Source organism: Rhinoraja longicauda, chromosome 30 (assembly GCF_053455715.1).
Source record: "Rhinoraja longicauda isolate Sanriku21f chromosome 30, sRhiLon1.1, whole genome shotgun sequence".
Lineage (NCBI taxonomy): Eukaryota > Metazoa > Chordata > Chondrichthyes > Rajiformes > Arhynchobatidae > Rhinoraja > Rhinoraja longicauda.
In genome coordinates, this window is record NC_135982.1 from 12980917 (window position 1) to 12997652 (window position 16736).

Sequence of the window (16736 nt, forward strand, 5' to 3'; positions counted from 1 at the left end):
AACGGGGTACTGATTGTGCAAGATCAGCCATGATCACGGTGAATGGCGGTGCTGGCTCGAAGGGCTGAATGGCCTACTCCTGCACCTATTGTCTATTGTCTATAATCCGCCGCCATTAACTCAGTTATTTCTCTTTTTTGTATGTGCGAGTTACTTATTTATTTTATTTTATCTATTTTATTATTCTGTGTTGCATTGTGAGGCAGATGCAACGTAATTTCGTTAAAATATGCACTTGTCTGGTGCATAGTTTTGAATGACAATAATTATTTTTTTTAACAATTTAACAAATCTACATCCCTGAACTTCATTCTTCTCAATCACTTTTGATGCAACACTTTACTAACTGCATTCTGCTCGTGAGCAGTGGCTGGACCTTGGGCTTGGATCCCGAGATCTGATAGCCTGTTGATTATTCATTGTTGTTAATGTATTTGATTAACGCCATTTAAAACAGCAAAAAGAGATTGAATTAACTGAGAAGCTATTCATTTCTTTGTAGGGATGGACAGACACAGAGGGGTGGGTGTGAAGTTCAATGGTACTTTAGTTCAGTGTGATTGGCTCTGTCCAGGACTATCTTTAATTGGACTTTATCTTGCACTCTATGTTATTCCCCTTATGGTGTATCTGTACAGTGTTACTGGCTTGAGTGTAATCATGTACAGACTTTCCGCTGCAACAAAAGACACAACAATGTGCTGGATGGCACGCAACACAAGTCTTTCATTGTAGCTCGGTACAATAAACTAAACTATCCACACAAACTACCCACGGATACAGAGTCAGAGGTGGCATGGCAGGCCAGTCACATTGGCATCTGTCCTTCAGCTCGTTCCCTAATATCCACGCTGCAGGATATCAGGAGCACTGTGACCCTCTGGTGAGTCACATCCACTGCACGACTCGGAATTCTGCTTCTGGATTTCAGCTCCACTAATTCCATCAGAGTTATCTGCACTGAGGGAGGAACAGAAGAGGGATTTCTACCCCAACCTTTTGTGGAGGTTTGGAATGGGAGGGAGGGATGGTGGTGCGAAGTGAGACATCAGGAATTATATCCAAATTAACGAGCGTGTCTTTGACTGCGTCAAATATCTGGCTTCAAAAATATCGGTAATACAGGAACATGGATGGAATAGACCAGAAGACAGAGAAGCAGAATTAGGCTATTCCACCCATCGAGTCTGCTTCATCATTCGATCGTGGCTGATCTATCTAACCCTATCAACCCCATTCTCCTGCCTTCTCCCCGTAACCCTGAAAGGTTTAAAGGTAGATGGGCCAAAAATGGGTAAATGGGAGAATCTGAGATGGGGCATCTTGGTTAGCATGGACCAGTTGGGCCAAAGGGTCTGCTTCCGTGCTCTATGACTCCACACGTGGCCTATGTCTGTACATGTGCAACGTTGACCGAATGATAAAGATTCGAGGAATGTGTTCAAGGAATTTCCAAATGGCAAGATAAGCATTTAGAGAGGAATGAAGAGGCACCTACTGGAGCCATGCTGTCAGTCCATTCCCCGTGACCAGATTGAAGCCTTTTCACCGTCTCCAGGTCATCCATCACACGGACAATGTCACCGACAGAGAAGCTGTTCACCTGCAACAGAGTGAGAGCAGCTGTCATGTCCCGAGTGTCTGCAGATACAATACACGTGACTAGTCTGCAATTGCTATTGTTACCCAGGTACAACATTCTCCAGTTTCTTCCCAGTGAGTTACCAGCTCACTGAATTGACCTCTCACCAGCTAGACTGTGGTCCTGACCTCCCATCTACCTCATTGGAGGCCTTTGAACTATCTTTAATTGGTTATGGGAATGGATCCGTCGGCTCCGGCCGGGCCAGAGTTCCAGAGCCCCGGCCGCAGGGATAGAATTCGACCCGCCGATCGGCTGCCGAAGTCCCGTTGAAGTGGAGATCGGCCACCTCACCCAGCCTAGGCGCCACATTATGAGGGGTGGGGGGTTCAAGCGTGCTCTTGTGATTTAGTCCGAATTAAAGGAGGTGCCGGACCATCAGTTGCTGAAAAATCTGTGGTGGACCTGTATTAATTTATCGGAAATCTGCTGCCAATGCAAAGCTGCACTTTGGTGATGAAGAATGATTTGTTTCCAAAGGCATATTGATTTTAATTCCCACAGTAATCATAACTCACTTAAAAACCTAAATTTCTTTATCCTGAGTACTGAGTGGGAGTTTGGTACATCATGACCTACAAAGCAATTCTGGACTGCTGCAACATCGTGTAGTCATTTTTCACACCAGCTGACTCAGTATGTTGAAATATTCCTGTTGTGTAATACAAAACTAGCACAGAAGTCACTGAGATTTTTTTTCTGGAAAGGATGGATAAACAAGTTATGATTCAAAAGGCCAATTCTCAGCTCGTTGTCCTATAATTTTATTCTTTGCTGTATGTGTGAGTTTGTGATGCAAAGGGTGCATATTGAATTCCTCTTTTGAAGTTCATACAAAATGGAGTTCCAAGCTGACAGATTGCATACCATCATTCAAAGTTCCACACCAACGTCATCAGGTAACTAGTGATGGCCAATGTTGCAAGAAGTGGCTTATTTCATTTTCAACTCTTGTATGGTTTAACTGCACCATGTAAACTTGTTATCTATCCTCACACGCACCATTTCAACTGCAGAGAAAGGAGAGCTTCCCAATCCCAAATGATTAGTATGGGTGTCAGGAGTTATGGGGAGAATGTAGGAGAAAGAGGTTAAGAGGGAAAGATAGATCAGCCATGACTGAATGGCGGAGTAGACTTGATGAGCCGAATGACCTAATTCTGCTCCGATCACACGAACTATAATAACAATTGACTTTAGGTTTCTGGAAGTCAGAAGGCTCCATTAAGGCAACTTCTGTTGCCAATAGCATTTTGAAGATAATGGAATGCCTGCAAGTGAACTCAATATCACTGAAACAGCAGAAGAATAATCCTGATCAATGACTCCCCCAGAATGACACTAATTCTCGTCGATGCTTGGTGAGCTATGAAAAACTTCAAAATAATGCAATGATTGTCAACAGACTACTTAACCACTTAAAAATAAAATCATGAAAAGGTTGTTTCCTGAAATATTGAGGAAAGGTTATTGTGCTCGCAGGAATGATATAAAGATCATTTGATTTTTGATTAACTGCTGGATTCCACTGGTTTACTATTATTTTCCAAAGATGTCAAATTGTGGAAGTTCTAATTTTCCTTTGTGTTTATTCTTCCTATAATTTTTATGCTGTCAAATTCCAAATATAAATTTCACCTCCCCCTTTACTGAATTCTCCAACTACAAAGCTGTTTTCCTTTGTGAATGCTAATGGAAAGGGTTCATTATCTAACCTCGCCCAAACCTTCTGGCTCCACACACAGATTGCCCCTGTTGTCCCTAATGGGCCCGACTGGTTTTGACTCAAGATTCTTGCACCTGCAGTCTCCAGGGCCCTACTTTTTCCCCGGGTTATTATCTTGCTTAATATACCTATTGAACACGTTCAGATTTACCTTAATCCAGTCTGCCAGTGATTTATTTATCTGCCTCCTCTTCACCTTCCTAATTTCCTTTCTGCATTTTTATACTCTCGATGGGACTCCCCTATCTTTTGTTCCTATACTTGCAATATACTTTATCCAATAGTTAATATCCCTTGACATCCAGCGCTCCCTCTACTTGCTACTGTGGGCTTTTACAGGAACATGTTGATCTTGAACTTGTTATTGTTATCTCTCCTTTGAGCACTTCCACAGAGACATACAGCACAGAAACAGGCCCTTTTCCTCCCTGAGGCACTTCTTTTTCAGCGTTTTACAACTATTTGTACACTAGATACAATCAATTATACAATAACTCAGTGTCACCAAATTAGAATGCACAAAACAAAATAAACTAATACCAAAATTATTATAACACATCACTCACAGATTCTGGCTGAATGATGCAAGCACGTACGACATGATCGGTTGAGAATGCTGAATTATTTTGATTTTTTTAGATTTAGAGATACAGCGCGGAAACAGGCCCTTCGGCCCACCGGGTCCGCGCCGCCCAGCGATCCCCACACACTAACACTCTCCTACACACACTAGGGACAATCTTTACATTTTGCCCAGCCAATTAACCTACAAACCTGTATGTCTTTGGAGTGTGGGAGGAAACCGAAGATCTCGGAGAAAACCCACGCAGGTCACGGGGAGAACGTACAAAACTCCGTACAGACGGCGCTCGTAGTCAGGATCGAACCTGAGTCTCCGGCGCTGCATTCGATGTAAGGCAGCAACTCCACCGCTGTGCCACCGTATTCATGTTGTCTTATTGCAAACATATTTTGCTGAGTTACTTTATTGAACCAAATTAAGGCAAGATGTTTGGCCATTGACTGTACTGTGCTAGGTTATTATATTGATCCACGTTATGGAACAGGTGTGGTCATTCACTGTACCTTAGTAAGGGCTCCAGGGTGGAAGGTCCAGCGAATATTATTGCTGTACTGCACCCTCACGTCTCCTCGGTCAGTTATTCTGTGCACAGTGCCCGCTCGACTAATGTACTGTCAAATAAATGTAGTAGATTAATAGTGGCGCGGTGCAACACGATTCAGCTGCAAACCTGTTGTTTCCCCATTGTGTGTAACATCGTGGGATGGTATAGACCATGAAATGCTACTCAGTGACAGTGAATGAAGATCTCTTGTACTTCACCAGACACCGAGCTATCACTTCTAAGATCTGAAACTTTGGATCTCCACCTTAGCACTTCTTTGAATGGCTTCAGACTTTTCTGCTTTACTTCTTTACTTTGTAACATTTTCAAAAAAAAATTCCCCTATAAATGTGTGAGCAAATTATTGGTGACATCTGAGCTCTGGGTATTCTGGCTTTCTTCTACATTACAAGGACATGTGGAGGTTGATTAATTGCCCTCTGTAAATTATCCCAAGTGTATAGGGAATGAATGAGGAAGTGAGATAACTAGTATGAACAGGTCGGTGTGGACTCAGTGCCCACCAAGTTGGTGTACTGGGCTAGTCCCATACGCCTGCATTTGGCTCATATCCCGCTCCGCTTTTCCAGTCCTATTATCTTTCAAAAGTTGTAATTGCATCCACTTCCATGGCCTCCGTGGCTGCAGCTACCAGGTGCAGACTATCCTCTGCCTGAAAAAGTTGCCCCCTGAGACCCCTCTTAAATCTCTCCCCTTTCTCGTTAAGCCTATGCTCTCTAGTTTTAGAATCTCCCACCCTTGCAAAAAGGCCAGGCATGTTCGCTTCATCCATATGCCTCATGATCCTGCACACCTCAATGAGATCATCCCTCACCCCCTCCTACGTTCCAAAGGAATGTCCCAGCCTATCCAACCTCTCCCTGCAACTCAAGCCCGCAAGCCCGTGTAACTTTCTGGTGTAAGAGAATAATGTATGAATATGGGGTTAACAATTTTTATTTTTTAAATACATGTCCATCTCTCAGCATCTAAACCGCAATGTTTAAAAGACGGATTGTTTAAAACTGGAATCAGAGCAAGTTAATAGCTGCAACGCAGAGAGGATTGGATGGAAATAAAAGCTGCAGAAGGAAGAAATTACAAACAGCATTCAACTTAATTCAACTTCCAGCATAATGGTGTTTGGGGTTAAACACAGCTTTTTGACTATCGTGACATCATTACAGCTTTATTTATGGTGTACACTTCAGAATTTATTTTAGGATCAACAGACTGGGAAGTAAACCTTTAACGGTTTTAAACGCACGACTGCATGGACAATTACCTCAGCCATTTTAGGATTCCACCCTCCATGTCCCTCCTGCATCTGCCGCAGGATGTCCACCTCCAGGAGGCATTTCACCTTGTCCAGGTGCTGGAACGTGTGGCCGCCTGCACTCTCCTGCCGGGGCAGCTCTGCGTGCTCACCTGAAAGGGAGAGAGAGAGAGAGAGAGAGAGAGAGAGAGAGAGAGAGAGAGAGAGACAGAGGCAGAGAGAGAGAGAGAGAGAGAGAGAGAGAGAGAGAGAGAGAGAGAGAGAGAGAGAGCGGGAGAGACAGAGACAGACAGATTGAGAGAGAGAGAGACAGAGGCAGAGAGAGAGAGAGAGCGGGTGAGACAGAGAGAGACGGAGAGAGAGGCAGAGACAGACAGATTGACAGAGAGAGAGAGACAGAGAGAGAGAGAAAGAAGGGGCCTGTTTAAATGTCATATGTACCATCAACTGAACAATATCATTACTTGTAGTAGCATAACAGGCCTGCAAATGCAACACACACATACAAAGAACAGAAAATAAAAACTCAATAAATTAATACCAGCGTAGCAAAAAACACCAAATTTCTCAATGCAACCAAAGACAGTCCACAGAAGTTAATAGTTGAGTTTAGTGTTGTGCCATGATCAAGACCCTGACGGTTGTTGAGAAGCTGTTCGTGTACTTTCTTCCTGATGGTAGTCGCGAGATGTCAGTGCGGTAATGGAGTGTGGGAGTTTGGGGATATTGGCTGCCCTTTTGAGTCAGTGCCTCATACAGATCCCTTCTGTAATGGATGGACCGGGCAGTGTCTACCACTCTCTGGAATACTCAATGGAAACAGACAGGAATGCTTGGAGGAGTACAGGAATATTTCTGCATCAGACCAGAGCTCGACATTTGGGCTGCTAGATTACACGTCGACAAGCTGAGTTTTATTAACAAAGGAGAAGCGGCTGAAGAAGTGGGAAACTAGTGACGTGGCTGATAGGTTCTCCTCTCCACACGTGTCTCAGTAACTCGGCCTCTTCAGTTATTTTCTCGATAAAACATACTCATCTGTTAACAATATGGTGAACTCCAATCAATGATGGACAGCCAGGGAGTGGTTAGAGCATCTTGGGTTGAGAGAAAAGAGTAGAATTATCCGTCATAGTACCTTTCATCTCAGGCTCTTCAGTGTTTATACAGCCAATAAACATTGTGAACATTGGAGTTATAATATAGAGATGCGGTTCCAATGATAGGATATCAATCTGATATTCTCTCCACAGATGCTGCCTGACTTGCTGGGAGCTTTTTATGTTGGAATGGCCAATGTACTCATGGGAAGATTTCATCAAGTGCAGTGAAGGGAATGGACATCTTTGGTAGGAAAGAACTGCAAATGCTGGTAGACACAAAATGCTGGAGTAACTCAGCGGGACAGGCAGCATCTCTGGAGAGAAGGAATGGGCGACGTTTCGGGTCGAGAGACCCTTCTCGACCTGAAACGTCACCCATTCTTTCTCTCCAGAGAAGCTGCTTGTCCCTCTGAGTTACTCCAGCATTTTGTGTCTATGGAAGGATCTTTGGGTTGGTTCAGAGATAAATGGTGGAGTTGTCCTGGAGAGAAGTCCCCACCCTCTCCATATAGTGTCAGAGGATCCATAGAAGATGGCAGACAGGTCCTCGTTTAAATTCCCTCAGCAATGCGCTGAAGGCCAACCCTGGGTTTTGGGTTCAGGTCTCTGGAGTGGGCTTGAAGCAACACCTCTCTGAATCAGCGTGCTCTGTGACAGGACGGCCCAAGTCCAAGCTGCAGAAATGGTGTGGGAAGGCAGAGAGTAGTTAAGGGTGTAACTAAATCCTAACAACACTCTCGCTTCTATACTATCTTGCAAATGATAAAGATCATCAACCACAAAACAGGTGGGACTAGTGTAGCTGGGACATGTTGGCCGGTGTGGGCAAGTTGGGCCGAAGGATCTGTTTCCCGCTGTATGACTCTGTTACTCTGACACAACTGTTGTATGTTGAAAGGCTGGAGCAATTAGGCTTGTATACACTGGAATTTACAAGGATGAGGGGGGGATCTTATTGAAACATATAAGATAATTAGGGGATTGGACACATTAGAGGCAGGAAACATGTTCCCAATGTTGGGGGAGTCCAGAACAAGGGGCCACAGGTTAAGAATAAGGGGTAGGCCATTTAGAACGGAGATGAGGAAGAACTTTTTCAGTCAGAGAGTGGTGAAGGTGTGGAATTCTCTGCCTCAGAAGGCAGTGGAGGCCAGTTCGTTGGTTGCTTTCAAGAGAGAGCTGGATAGAGCTCTTAAGGATAGCGGAGTGAGGGGGTATGGGGAGAAGGCAGGAACGGGGTACTGATTGAGAGTGATCAGCCATGATCGCATTGAATGGCGGTGCTGGCTCGAAGGGCTGAATGGCCTACTCCTGCACCTATTGTCTATTGCTCTATTTTCAATCGTGCAACCTGACACTGATCTGCAGTCATGACAGTTGTAAACTCGTATAACCCTTTCAAATTTGTTAAATGCCACGTGTGTACTCTTTGCACTCGTCTGTCCTGAGAGGATTGCAATGCACATGATAAAAGTATAAAGGGTTGAAATGTTAATTCTGCACAGCTCTGAATTCCTCCTATTTCTAGGACAAGTGGAATGCTGCTGCATTCATTCTCTGCCCATTGCCAACTCTGGGGGGGAGCTTACTCGGCCTATAACATTCCAGATTCTGAATATCTTTCCACAACAATGAGCAGAAATTAAATCCGCTGCAGGTTTGAACTAAAAAAATATATAACATCTACACGTGGCATAAACACAACCAAATATTTTCACTGCAGATAGACACAAAAAGCTGGAGTAACTCAGCGGGACAGGCAACATCTCTGGTGATGTTTCGGGTCGAGACCCTTCTTCAGACTGGTTAGGGATAAGGGAAACGAGAGATATAGACGGTGATGTGGAGAGATAAAGAACAATGAATGAAAGATGTGCAAAAAAGTTACGATGATAAAGGAAACGGGCTGTTTGTAGGGTGGAAATGAGAAGTTAGTGCGACTTGGGTGGGGGAGGGATAGAGAGAGAGAGGGAATGCTGGGGCTACCTGAAGTGAGAAAAATCAATATTCATACCACTGGGCTGTAAGTTGTCCAAGTGAAATATGAGGTGCTGTTCCTCCAATTTGCATTTAGCCTCACTCTGACAATGGAGGAGACCGAGGACAGAAAGGTCTGTATGGGAATGGGAAGGAGAAATAAAGTATCCAGCAACCAGGAGATCAGGTTGGTTCACGCGGGCTGAGCGAAGGTGTTCTGTGAAACGATCGCCAATTTGCATTTGGTCTCGCCGATGTATAAGAGTCCACATCTTGAACAACGGATACAGTAGATGAGGTTGGAGGAGGTGCAAGTGAACCTTTGCCTAACCTGAAAGGAGTGTCGTGGTCCCTGGACAGAGTCGAGGGAGGAGGTATAGCGACAGGTGTTGCATCTTCTGCGGTTGCAGGGGAAGATACCTGGGGAGGGGGTGGTCTGGGTGGGAAGGGATGAGTTAACCAGGGAGTTGCGGAGGGAACGGTCTCAGCGGAAGGCAGAAAGGGGTGGAGATGGGAAAATGTGGCTAGTGGTGGGATCCCGTTGGAGGTGTCGGAAATTTCGGAGGTTTATGTGTTGTATGCGACGGCTGATGGGGACTCTGCCCCATTCCTACTCTCCAGAGATGTCGCCTGTCCCGCTGAGTTACTCCAGCTTGCTGTGTCTATCTTCGGTTTAAACCAGCATCTGAGGTTCCTTCTTACATATTTTCACTGTAATTTGGGTTTCGGTGGAATAGTGAAGCTCTGCGATCATTGCTAACCGAGTGCCAGCTCCAGAAGCTGCCAACATTCAAACCCAGAGCTGCAAACTATTCACCCCATCCAACAGATGAGAACATTCCACTGAGTGTTTTTTTAAATACCTCCTAAAATCACGGACTATCTATTTAAGAATCTTGCACAACACAATTAATCAGTCTATGGATTGCAGATATTGTACATAATTTTACAGGCTGGCTAATTAAAATAACATGAATTGTAGTCACTTGGCTGGCAAATCTTACTGAACAAGGGCTAGGCGGGGAAGAGGCATTTTACCAAACTACAGCAATTTTTTGTAGACAAAAGACAGAAACACATCTGATTGGCAAATCGACACACATGACCTGATACCTTCTGGCATCTCATTGAACGATGGACTTGTCCAGCTGCACTACCAAGACCCAGGAGGCTGATAGGTGTGTAGGAAAGAACTGCAGATGCTGGTTTAAACTGGAGATAGACACAAAATGCTGAAGTAAATCAGCGGGACAGGCAACATCTCTGGAGAGAAGGAACGGGTGACGTTTCGGGTCGTGACCCTTCTTCAGACTGATGTCAGGAAAGAGGGAGATACAGAGATAAGGAAGTGTAAGGTGTGAAAATAGGACAAAGGGAATGGAGATCACGGAACATGTAGAATACATCATTGCTAGCTGGGAGAAGGTAAGAACAAAGCAAACAGATAAAATGTAGTCGGAGACAGGAAGGCAATAGACAATAGGTGCAGGAGTAGGCCATTCGGCCCTTCGAGCCAGCACCGCCATTCAATGTGATCATGGCTGATCATTCTCAATCAGTACCCCATTCCTGCTTTCTCCCCATACCTCCTGACTCCGCTATCCTTAAGAGCTCTATCTAGCTCTCTCTTGAATGTATTCAGAGAATTGGCCTCCACTGCCCTCTGAGGCAGAGAATTCCACAGATTCACAACTCTCTGACTGAAAAAGTTTTTCCTCATCTCTGTTCTAAATGGCCTACCCCTTATTCTGAAACTGTGGCCCCTGGTTCTGGACTCCCCCAACATTGGGAACATGTTCCCTGCCTCTAATGTGTCCAACCCCTTAATAATCTTATACGTTTCGATAAGATCCCCTCTCATCCTTCTAAATTCCAGTGTATACAAGCCTAGTCGCTCCAGTCTTTCAACATATGACAGTCCCGCCATTCCGGGAATTAACCTAGTAAACCTTCGCTGCACGCCCTCAATAGCAAGAATATCCTTCCTCAAATTTGGAGACCAAAACTGCACACAGTACTCCAGGTGCGGTCTCACTAGGGCCCTGTACAACTGCAAAAGGACCTCTTTGCTCCTATACTCAACTCCTCTTGTTATTAAGGCCAACATTCCATTGGCTTTCTTCACTGCCTGCTGTACCTGCATGCTTCCTTTCAGTGACTGATGCACTAGGACACCCAGATCACGTTGTACGTTCCCTTTTCCTAACTTGACACCATTCAGATAATAATCTGCCTTCCTATTCTTACCACCAAAGTGGATAACCTCACACTGGGCGGAGAACTGGGAAGAGGAGGGATGGAGAGAGGGAAAGCAAGGGTGCTTTGAAGTTAGAGAAGTCAATGTTCATACCGCTGGGGTGTAAACTGCCCAAGCGAAATACGAGGTGCTTTTCCTCCAATTTGCTAATCTGTGCTAACACAGTCAGGGGGCGAATGGAATGGATACAAGAGCCACCTGCTTCCATTACCAGGGTAGACAAGACCAGGCCAGACATGGTCTGCTGGGCCAGGGATGCATGAACATCCTGCTTCCTCATCAGAGCGAGCATTTGTGACCAGAAAAGTCGAGGGGTTTGAGGGTTCTAACCTCCCCTCCACCCCGATAGCACACGGTACCTTCATTGCTTTTTCAGATGGTACCTGGCTGGGTCTGTTGCTATGGTGATGTGTGCTGATTCTGTGGCTTTAGCTTTAGTTGAACAGAAGTGAAATCTGGGAGAGGCACAACAATAGCTAAAGCGATTCTATCCCCACTATCGTATGAAGTCTACATCTTCACCAGGCTCCCAGCAAGAATCTCAGCATCAAAACGTCAACTGTTCCTCTCTCCGCAGATGCTGACTGACCAGATGATCATACCCAAAACTTCCTGTCTCTTTCAGATACCCCCTAATACAAGCATCTTTCTAGTGCACTTCCTTTGTACCCTCTTCAAAGCCTCCACATCCTTCCCATAGTGGGTCGCCCAGAACTGTGCGCAATACTCCAAATGCAGCCTAACCGAAGTCCTATAAAGCTGCTTCCTGACTCTGTGGGGTATACGATGTCGAGTACATGTTTCAACTCTTGTTTCATGCTGTAAACATACAGCTCTGACTCTACAACTCAGCAGGTCATTTGGGTTTATGCAAGGTCTCAACCCACAATGCCGACTATCTCTTTGCCTCCATAGATGCTGCTCGGTGCTGAGTTGCTCCAGCAGTTTGGTTTTACTCTAGATCCCAGCACCTGCAGTCTCTTGGTCTACAGATTGGAAGTAGGTGTTGCCCAGAGCGTGAGTTCAGGCTTAGCATTGGGAAAGTTTCAGGCATGCTGATATGATTAGCACAATGTTTAATTCCAACTGGAAATGATTCCCATTGTCAGCTAGTGTGCTAATTGATCCAATGTCTAAGCTAAAGACCCTGTCAAATAATCTAGATAAATTAAGCAAGTGGTTGAGAAAAGAACAGATGGTGTATGAGAGAATATGTAACTGCATTTACTTCAGTGGGAAGATTAAAAAAAAGAATGCTTAATAAACAGGCGCTACTAAAATGTTGGTGTGCAGAGGAAATTGGGCATGTTATTTGTTTTTCTATATTGACCGCAGCCAATGAAGGAAAATGTAGCATGTGCCTTTTTCACCACCCTGTCCACCTGCTGCCACTTTTACCTTGCATAGTTCTGGGTGATCAAAAGAAAACAGCAACGAGGAGCATCTTCTATAGCATGATGCACTGGATAAATGCATTTGTCTTTCAAGCTTCTAATCCCTCATAGTAACCTAAGATTAATCAGTGTTTTAATTTTGCAATTCCCATCCTTATTTTCAAACAGCCCGGTGGCATAGCAGTAGAGCTACTGTCTTACAGTGTCAAAGACCAGGGTTCGATCTGGCTTACGGGCGCTGTCTGAACGGAGTTTGTACGTTCTCCCTGTGATCTGCGTGGGGTTTCTCCAAGATCTTCGGTTTTCCCCCACACTCCAAAGACATAGGGCGCCACGGTAGCGCAGCGGTAGAGTTGCTGCTTTACAGCGAATGCAGCGCCGGAGACTCAGGTTCGATCCTGACTACGGGTGCTGCACTGTAAGGAGTTTGTACGTTCTCCCCGTGACCTGCGTGGGTTTTCTCCGAGATCTTCGGTTTCCTCCCACGCTCCAAAGACGTACAGGTATGTAGGTTAATTGGCGGGTAAATGTAAAAATTGTCCCTAGTGGGTGTAGGATAGTGTTAATGTGCGGGTATCACTGGGCGGCGCGGACTTGGAGGGCCGAAAAGGCCTGTTTCCGGCTGTATATATATGATATGATATGATATGATATAGGTTTGTAGGTTAATTGGCTTGGTATAAATGTCAATTGTCCCCAGCTTGCGTAGGGTAGTATGAATGTGTGGGGATCGCTGGTCGGGGCGGACTCGGTGGGCCGAAGGGCCTGTTTCCGTGCTGTATCTCCAAACTAAACTAAACTCTTCCACAGCAACATCAAACCCTTCCAACCCCATACTCTGCCGACCTTCTCCATCCCTTCAGCCCTAGATCTCTTTGCTTCTCCAGTAACAGTCTTGATTGATGATCCCCAGAATGAACCACTTTGCCAGTAGAGATGTATCTTCCATTGCCAGGGTCCTGAGATCTGGAATTCCCTCTCTAACCCACACTAAACTTTCTTCTTTTTTTATCCTCTTTTAAACTCTGCTTCCTTGACCAAGTTTTTGGTTATCTTCCTGACATCTGAGTTCTTTGGCTCAATATTAAAGACTATTGGTGTGAAACTCTATGGATGCTTTGCTTTATTACAAATGTTATGCTAATACTTGCAGCTGTAACTAATTCCATTCTATTTGCTGATGTGAATCTGTACTCATCTGTTTTATAGTATCAAGCACACTTCTGTTTATTCTTCAAGGATTTATAGATAGATTTTCTCTGTTACAATCATTTGCAAAGTGCAAGTCTGTTTACTTTTAATGAGGTTCATGAACTAGGAACATCATGTTATATTTCATGGTTTTTCCAGGAATGCCAAAGTTATTAAAACAAAGGAATTAAATAACTACTTTAAGAATTGACAAGTTTTAACAAGCTCAGCGATTTGTATGGGACTTCTTGTTCTTTATAAACATAAAAGATTTGGGGATTTACACTAAAGTGGTATCAATAGGATTGCTGGAAACATTCAGTAGGTCAGGCAGCATCTGCTCAGAGACAAACCGTTTCTGTTTTAACTATAGATAGACACAAAATGCAACAGTAGCTCAGCGGGTCAGACAGCATCTCTGGGGAAAATGAATAGGTGTCGTTTCAAGTCGGGACCCTTTGTCAGACTGATTATAGGGTGGGAAGCAAGAAAAGAACAGGACAAATCAGGGTTGGCAACAGATGACAACTGGCAGAGTGGTTCCCCGATAGGCTGATTGTTGGCCAGTGATGATGTGATGCCAAGAGGGATACATTGGTGCAAACCGCGGAATTGGTTAACTTTTACTGGGGGGGGGGGGGAGGGAATGAGGGGAAGGGGGAGGGTAGTGTATGTAGAAGAGAGAATTCAACATTCATACCGCTGGGTTGTAAGCTACCCAAATGAAATATGAGGTGCTATTCCTCCAATTTGCGTGTGGTTTCACTCTGGCAATGGAGGCGGCCCAGGACAGATAGGCCAGTATCGGAGAGTTAAAATGGTTCGCAACCAGGAGATCCAGTAGGCCCTGATGGACTGAGCATTTCATTGAAATGGTCGCCAAGTCTACGCTTGATGTTGCCAAAGTACAGGAGCCCACATCAGGAATGCTCGATGTAGTAGATGAGATTAGAGGAGGTGCATGTGAACCTCTGTCTCAGCTGAAAGGGCAGTCCCTGGATGGAGTTGAGGGAGGAGGCATACGGACAGGTGTTGCGTATCCTACAGTTGCAGGAGAAAGTACCTGGGGAGGAGGTGGTTTGGGTGTTTTTTAATTACATTCTGTATTAACCTTAAACAGTTGATGTTGGAATTACTCAGCAGGTCAGTCAGCATCTGTGAAGAGAAGCCAAGCAATTTTTCAAGTTGATCAACTTTGACCTGCCGAGGGCCTTTGTCAGCTACAGAATTTTGTTTCAGTGATATCATGAAGGCAAACCAAGGACAAGCGCACAGAGGATAGGGTTGGTCAGCAGTAAATTAACAGACCAATATGTAGCAGCTGAAAAGAGCAGTGTGTAAAAGCAGCCTGTGGGTAGAATTGCTGCTTTACACTGCCCGAGACCCGGGTTCGATCCTGACTATGGATGGTGCTCTCTGTAAGGAGTTTGTACGTTCTCCCTGTGACTTGCGTGTGTTTTCTTCGGGTGCTCCGGTTTCCTCCCACACTCCAAAGACATACAGGATTATAGGTTAATAGGCTTCTTAAACATTGTAAATTGTCCCTAATGTGCGTGTGGGATAGTGTTAGTGTATGGAGATCGCAGGTCGGTGTAGACTGGGTGGGCTGAGGACTCGTTTCTATGCTGTATCTCTAAACTAAACTAGGGCGGCACGGTGGCGCAGCGGTAGAGTTGCTGCCTTACAGCGAATGCAGCGCCGGAGAGTCAGGTTCGATCCTGACTACGGGCGCCGTCTGTACGGAGTTTGTACGTTCTCCCTGTGACTTGCGTAGGTTTTCTCTGAGATCTTCGGTTTCCTCCCACACTCCAAAGACGTACAGGTATGTAGGTTAATTGACTGGGTAAATGTAAAAATTGTCCCTAGTGTGTGTAGGATAGTGTTAATGTGTGGAGATCGCTGGGCGGCGCGGACTCGGTGGGCCGAAGGGCCTGTTTCCACGCTGTATCTCTAAATCTAAATCTAGATACACAGGAGGCATATTAGAGCTGGCGAGCATTGTGAAGCTGCATCTGTGTGCGGAAAGAATATCCCTTTCATGGGAAACACATTAATGTGACAGAACATAAGGGCAAACATGAATACACGGTCGGACCTTATTTACCAAACTATGGAAGGATGCAGGGAAAATTGTAGACTATGGAAGGATGCAGGGAAAATTCTCTGAACAGAGAAATTCTGATATTATTATTTTCCTGGTCAGGATTTCATAACAGGGTGCTGCAATTTTAGGATGAGTTCTTAGAAATGAACCGATATTCTTCACACATAACAAGCCAGTCTCATGAGATGGAATGCATTCCCACTATGCACGCAAAATGGTGGAGTAACTCAGCGGGTCAGGCAGCATCCCTGGAGAAAAGGACTAGGTGATGTTTCGGGCCGAGACCCTTCTTCAGCAAATCGTCTTCCTTCCTCCTAAAGACCACTCTAAATGATTTTTTTTTTAAAAAGCGGGTTCGAAGCAAACTCAAAGGAAAACATGAAACGGTGAGCTTAAGGAGGTAGGGATTTGAGAAGATAGTTTCAAATGAGAAATTGGTCATGCACAGACATGGTAAGCTATTAGCTCTGCTCCCGTACTGAAGAGAAGACAAGAACACAAGGCACTGATGGAAATAAATGGAATTAATGTGGCAATATTTCTATGAAAATATATGCAGTGCCTTCCTGTAATTGTGAAACATCCATAAAATCATTGCAAAACTGTGATTGCAACACAGGCAACTGAGAATTGTCAAATAAATCAGGATCAATTATAATCTTTCTAAACATACATAAGAAAAATGTTATGCCAGCACTCTTTTGTGTTGTCGGGCCAGCCTTTAGTATAATATGAGATAAAAAGTCAATTTTATGTCCTACTAACCTGGTTTTATCATACTTATTTTTAACCTTTTATGGGGCAGAATATCTTTGTTTACCTCTAAGCTGAAAATTCCTAGGACTGCAATTTTGTCATTGCACCACGATATCTGGCCACCGGGCGGTGCCAACGAGCAATGCAAGCTCATTTATTAAATCATCATATCATATCATATAT

The 16736-nt window shown here is 44.6% G+C and overlaps 1 protein-coding gene across 8 annotated transcripts in view; it reads right to left on the bottom strand.

The window, feature by feature from the left end:
• The window catches only part of mib2 (MIB E3 ubiquitin protein ligase 2), a 128854-nt gene that overhangs the window by 29142 nt on the left and 82976 nt on the right, over positions 1-16736 (bottom strand). For all 8 annotated transcript variants that reach the window (XM_078425513.1, XM_078425511.1, XM_078425509.1 and 5 more), the window contains 3 exons: positions 5781-5923; positions 4455-4562; positions 1499-1603 (listed from right to left, as the gene is read on the bottom strand). In XM_078425513.1, coding sequence (XP_078281639.1) covers positions 1499-1603; positions 4455-4562; positions 5781-5923 — 356 coding nt within the window. The remainder of the gene's footprint in view (positions 1-1498; positions 1604-4454; positions 4563-5780; positions 5924-16736) is intronic.